The following is a 5,000-nucleotide window of genomic DNA, read 5'->3' on the forward strand; positions in this document are numbered from 1 at the left end:
CCTAGCCGCGGCTGCGGGCCAGCGCCACTTCTTTGGCTCGGGAAAAAGGCGGGGTCGCAGGTGCCGGGCGCAGGCGGCTCGCCAGGCGGTGCGGGCGCTGCAGCGGCGGCGCCAGCGTTGTGCGCGCCGGGGCCCTTGGCCGCGGCGGCGGACGGCGGCGGCTCGGGCGGCTCCGGGGACAGGCCGCCGCCGCCGCTGTCGCTGTCGGAGCTGGGCGCGCTGTGCAGGGACAGGCCGCCGGGCGAGTGCAGGTGGCGGCTCTGGCTTTTGAGTAGCTTCTTCTCATGCTTGCGCTTCTTCTTCTCCATCTTCTCCAGCTCCTTGCGCGCGATCTCCTCCGGGTCCATCGGCTCGCCACTGCACGTGGTCGGGTGGGAGTTGTGCGCGGGCCGCCCGGGGCCCTTCTTGGTGTTCTCCTTCTTCCTCCACTTGGCGCGGCGGTTTTGGAACCAGACCTAGAGCAGCCGGATAGGGGAGAGGAAGGGGTCACGGTCAGGCGGCGGGGGCTTCGGGGCTCCCCACTCCCCACCGACAGGCCTGCATAGCCTCGGCTCCGGCCAGGGGGCGGGAGCCGAGCCACGCGACCCAGCCGGCCCTGAGCCGGATCTCGGCATCAGGCTGCAAGTGTATCTTTTCCACCCAGAAGGAGGCCGACTGGGCCTCTCGCCGGCTTCCCGCTCCAGCTTCTCACCTCGGGGAACTGGGAGCTGCCCCTTCGTTGGGCAGGACCGGTCTGGCCCCTGACCGAGGGCGCTGGGTTCCTGGTTGGGAGGCAAAGGGCAGGGCCCCTCCTCGCTTCTCACAGCTTGGGTTCTAAGCAGCCCGACTGGCCCAGGGCTGAGCGTCTGGCATGAGGACCAGGATCGGCAGGGCTCAGCTGCCCTCCACACCTGTTTTCAACTCCCTGGGGACTGAGTCAAAGCCCAGATTTGGGGGTTTCCCATGAAGGGAAATCTGGGTGCTTTTTCTCCCAGAAGGGCCTGGGGGGCTGAAGTTGGGAGGAAGAGCTTCAGCAGCCTGCTTTCCCCCACCCCCTGTTTTTCTGAAAGCTCCAGGCCAGGGCACAAACACAGCCCTCTGGAACCGGCTGTACTTGGCCGGGACCAGGGGACTGGCGGTCAGGGGACCAGGAGGCCAGCTGCCAGGCCTTGCAGAGGAGCAGCCAGGGCCCACCCACACCTTCACCCTCTCTGCAGGCCTCCTCCTGGGAGCCCCGAGGGCCTGCAGGCTGGCAGCAGCCCTAGACCCTGGCTCCAGCACCAGAGTCAGATCCCGAGGAAACCAGGCACACGACCCTCCCATAAGATCGCGGTGATTAGAATTCTTTGTTCCCGGCTGTGTAGAGACCCGCACAATAGCAGGCTGGCCCGGTCACGGGTAGCCTTTTCAGTGCCAAGGTTGTGTGTGTTAAGTGGTAACCTCCCCAGGACTGCTGCTACCCTTTCTCTCTTTTTAAATATATTTTTCTTTGGGGGGGGGGGTGGAGGTGTAAATTCCGGTCTGCCTCGTTACCCAGAATTACTCATTGCCACGTTAAAGGAGGAATGAAGAAGTCTTGACTTCACTTAAGACACTTAGAACAAATTGGATAAAAGGGTTTACAAACAGAAGAGGTCAAGCAGGGAGGCCCCGGCACAGGAGAGGACACCTTTTTAAACAAAGCTATTGGGGCTAAACAGGCGCCTCCAAGCCCGGTGCCCACAGCTGTGGCCCACATACCGCGCCCCACCACACCGACCTAAAAAAGATGTCTGTACTTTAGGGAAACATCTAATTATGCACGATTCATCTTGAATTTTCAACGCACCAAATCGACACTGTATTTTTTAAAAGAATACCGCCGACAGTCTCGGAAGAAAATAAAATTACAGGAAGGAAAAAAGATACAACCGACGGTGTTAAAGATTCAGACACCCTCCCCACCTCCACCACCCCCTCCTCGGGTTTTAAGTGTTGAAGTTTCCACCTCAGCTGCCCCCTTCTGCAAAGCGATAAATATGTTTCCATGTGAATATTTCAGAGACGAAAGTAAACAAACGCGCTAGCCGCAGGCTGGGGGCCGAGTCCCCAGGCCCGACACGGATGCGTCAAGCCTGCCTTCTCCCGGTCTCCTCCAAGTCCGAGCCGGGCCGGGTCCTCCTGGCCACCTCGCCCGCCCCAGCCTCGTGTCGCGCGGTCGCCGGACCCCATCGTCACGCAGCTCCCCGGTTCGGACGCAGCTGCCGCTCTCCGGCCCCTCCCGAGCCGCCTCGGCTCCCTCCCGGGAAGCCCGCCTCCCTCTCCGCGGGGCGCCGAACCCCCGGCCCCCAGCTTCCGGCCGGCGAGCGCGCGGCGGGCTCTGGCGGAGCCTGCGGTCTCCCACCTGGAGGTCGAGAACAAAGGCGGGCCGGGCCGCGCGGGCCGCCGGCGGGATGCCGACTCGCAGGGCGCATGGCGGGTCTTTCTTTACCTGAACTCGGGACTCGACCAGATCCAGGCGCAGCGCCAGAGCCTCGCGCATGAACACGTCGGGGTAGTGGCTCTCATTGAACGCCTTCTCCAGCTCCTCCAGCTGCCAGCCGGTGAAGTTGGTGCGGGTGCGCCGCCGCTTGCAGCCCGGGCTCTCCTTGTCCGGGTCCCCCGAGTCTGCGGGCACGCACAGGACGCCGCGCGGCTCAGCCCCCGGCCCGGCCGGAGAGCGGCCGCCACCCGCTTCTGTCCAGGAGGGGCCGCCGAGCGCACAGGGCTGCCGCGCGCCCTGAGCCGGCGGAGGGCGGCGAGCGAGGCAGCCCCGGAGCGGCGGCCGCGGTGCCAGTCCCACGGCCGCCCGCGAGCCACTCCTTCGCCGGACGGGGTCCCCTGCCCCCTGCCGCCCCCTCCCCGCCCGCCGCGCCTACCTGACAGCTTGAAGGGCTGGCTGTCGCCGCCCACCCCGCAGGCGGCCGGCAGCAGCGGCGCGGGGTTGACCACCGAGGCGGCGGCGGCGGCGCACGAGCCGCTGAGCAGGCCGTCGATGGAGAACGGCACCGAGGCGGCGGCGGCCGCGGCGGCGGCCGACTGCAGCTGGTGGCCGGCCAGCTCGTACACGTGGTGGTGGCCCAGCGGGTAGGGGAAGCCCACCACGCCGCCCAGCGAGCCCCCGAACTGGGCATGCGGGTGCTCCAGGAGGCGGCCGTCCATCATCTCGCGCGGGAGGCCGGCGGGGCCGGCGGCGGGGCGCGGGGGCGCGGGCCGGGGCCGGGGCGGGCCAGCGGCGGGAGGCGCGGACGGCGGCGGCGGAGACAGGGACCCGGAGCCCTACACATGCTTCGCCCGCACTCCGGCGCTTTACTTTATCAACATCAAGCTCCCGGTAATTAGCCGCGGCCCGGGGAATTTGGGACCAATAAGAAGCGCTAATCGGCTCTGACGTCAGAGGCGTGCTGGGCGCACGGAGCCGTTTTCCATATCGATTGCTAATTATACCTGACATGCACCTCAATAAACAGTATCAGGAACTGTCACAACAAGACGGGGGGAGGGCGGGCGGGGCGCGGCCCGGCGCGGCCCCCGGCGCCCCCCCACCCCCGGCCCGCCGGCCCCCGCCCGCGCCGCCCCCCGCCGCCGGCCCCCGCCCCTCCGCAAATCACTAATAGATTTCCCTTTAAAACATTCACCGGCGTGTTGTGGGGATTTTTCACCAGAAATGCTGTACTCTCTGAACCTTTAAAGTGATGTTGCTCCAATTACAGAGAGACATTGAGCGGCAAATAGACTGATCCAATAATAGGAGATTCATCATCCGCTCTTTCCGAAACTGTCACATTGAATTTAAAACTACAAGGGTTTCTCATCTCCTCTCCGGCTCCAGGCGGCGGGGGAGAGGAGGAGGCGCAGGCCGGAGCGGGGGAGGAGGTGGCTCCGAAAGAGATGGCTCCTAAGGAGGCAGCCCCGTCAATAAAAGAGGCGTAATTAATGCCCTCTCTGATTGATTGGCAGCAGCCCTCTCTACAGAGGCAGAGGTGAGGGTGGCCGGGGAGGCACCCTGACACCCCACCCCACCCCGTACCCCCTACCCGGGTAAAACCCGGCCTGGGGCAGAGAAAGGAGGAGGCAGGAGAAGGGGAAAGTAGTTTGGGGTGGCGGCCAGTCAGGCCCCCTACACACACAAGGGAAAAAATAAATGTATCTCCCTTTGACTCAGCCTCTGAAGAATAGGGCCAGGGCACCCAACCCATTTGTTATAATTAAATTATGTTCCCAAAGAAGTGTCACTCCTTTCCCCACTGTAAAATATTGATAGACTCAGAGCTCAATCATTAAAGGATATATTCTTAAATAAGCAGCAAATTAGGACTGTGGGCAGAAGGGAAAGATACATATATCTTTCTATAAAACAGCCTTTGTAAAAAAAAAAAGTTTGTCAGTGGGAAGGTTGCATCGTGCTGCAGCCGGCCCTCAGGCAGGCAGAAGGGGCTCCTGAGCCTGTGACCCGGCCGGTCCTGGAGCTCCGCGGCCGGCGGCCTCTCACCTCAGGGCAAAGCGACAGGCAAGGTGGCCTTTGGTGTAAGTGGCTTGGGCCAGGCTGCCCAGCCCCGAGCCGGGAGCCAAGGGGAGGGCAGGCCGGGGCTGTGCGTCTGCGCGCTGCGCCGGTCCTGTGCCGGGTCTTGTGTCCGCACCTCTGCTCGCGTGTGCGTGCCCGTGGAGGTCTGCACACAACCACCGGGTGGACAGGAGGCGAGGGCCTGCGGGGGCGAGGCCCCCACCCCCGACCCCTGCGCCGGCTTCCTCTGGACCCGCTGGAGGACCGGGCGCTGGACACGCGCGCTGGCGAGAGGCCGAACTGGATGTACCGCCTCACAGGGCCAGCGACTTAACCACCCTGCCCTCCGCCCTTGCTCCGGACGGCGAGAGGCGCAGGGACGCGGGGCAGGCCCAAAACCTCGCAGAGAGGGAAAGGGGACCTGGAATTGGGGGGTCTTAACCCCTCTCTCCCCCCTCCTGTCGCACTAGGAAAACGCTGCAAATATTAATGCGGAGGT

General features: G+C 64.3%; 1 protein-coding gene across 1 annotated transcript in view; it reads right to left on the reverse strand.

Moving 5' to 3' along the window:
* The window catches only part of UNCX (UNC homeobox), a 3,850-nt gene extending 688 nt beyond the window's left edge, over nt 1-3,162 (reverse strand). The window contains exons 1-3 of the mRNA XM_061152330.1: nt 2,877-3,162; nt 2,450-2,625; nt 1-455 (exon numbers count right to left, since the gene is read on the reverse strand). The exon at nt 1-455 is cut by the window's left edge and continues 688 nt beyond it. Coding sequence (XP_061008313.1) covers nt 1-455; nt 2,450-2,625; nt 2,877-3,162 — 917 coding nt within the window. The remainder of the gene's footprint in view (nt 456-2,449; nt 2,626-2,876) is intronic.
* Nucleotides 3,163-5,000: the final 1,838 nt, after the last annotated feature.

This window comes from Dama dama, chromosome 10 (genome assembly GCF_033118175.1).
Source record: "Dama dama isolate Ldn47 chromosome 10, ASM3311817v1, whole genome shotgun sequence".
In the NCBI taxonomy this organism is placed as follows: domain Eukaryota; kingdom Metazoa; phylum Chordata; class Mammalia; order Artiodactyla; family Cervidae; genus Dama; species Dama dama.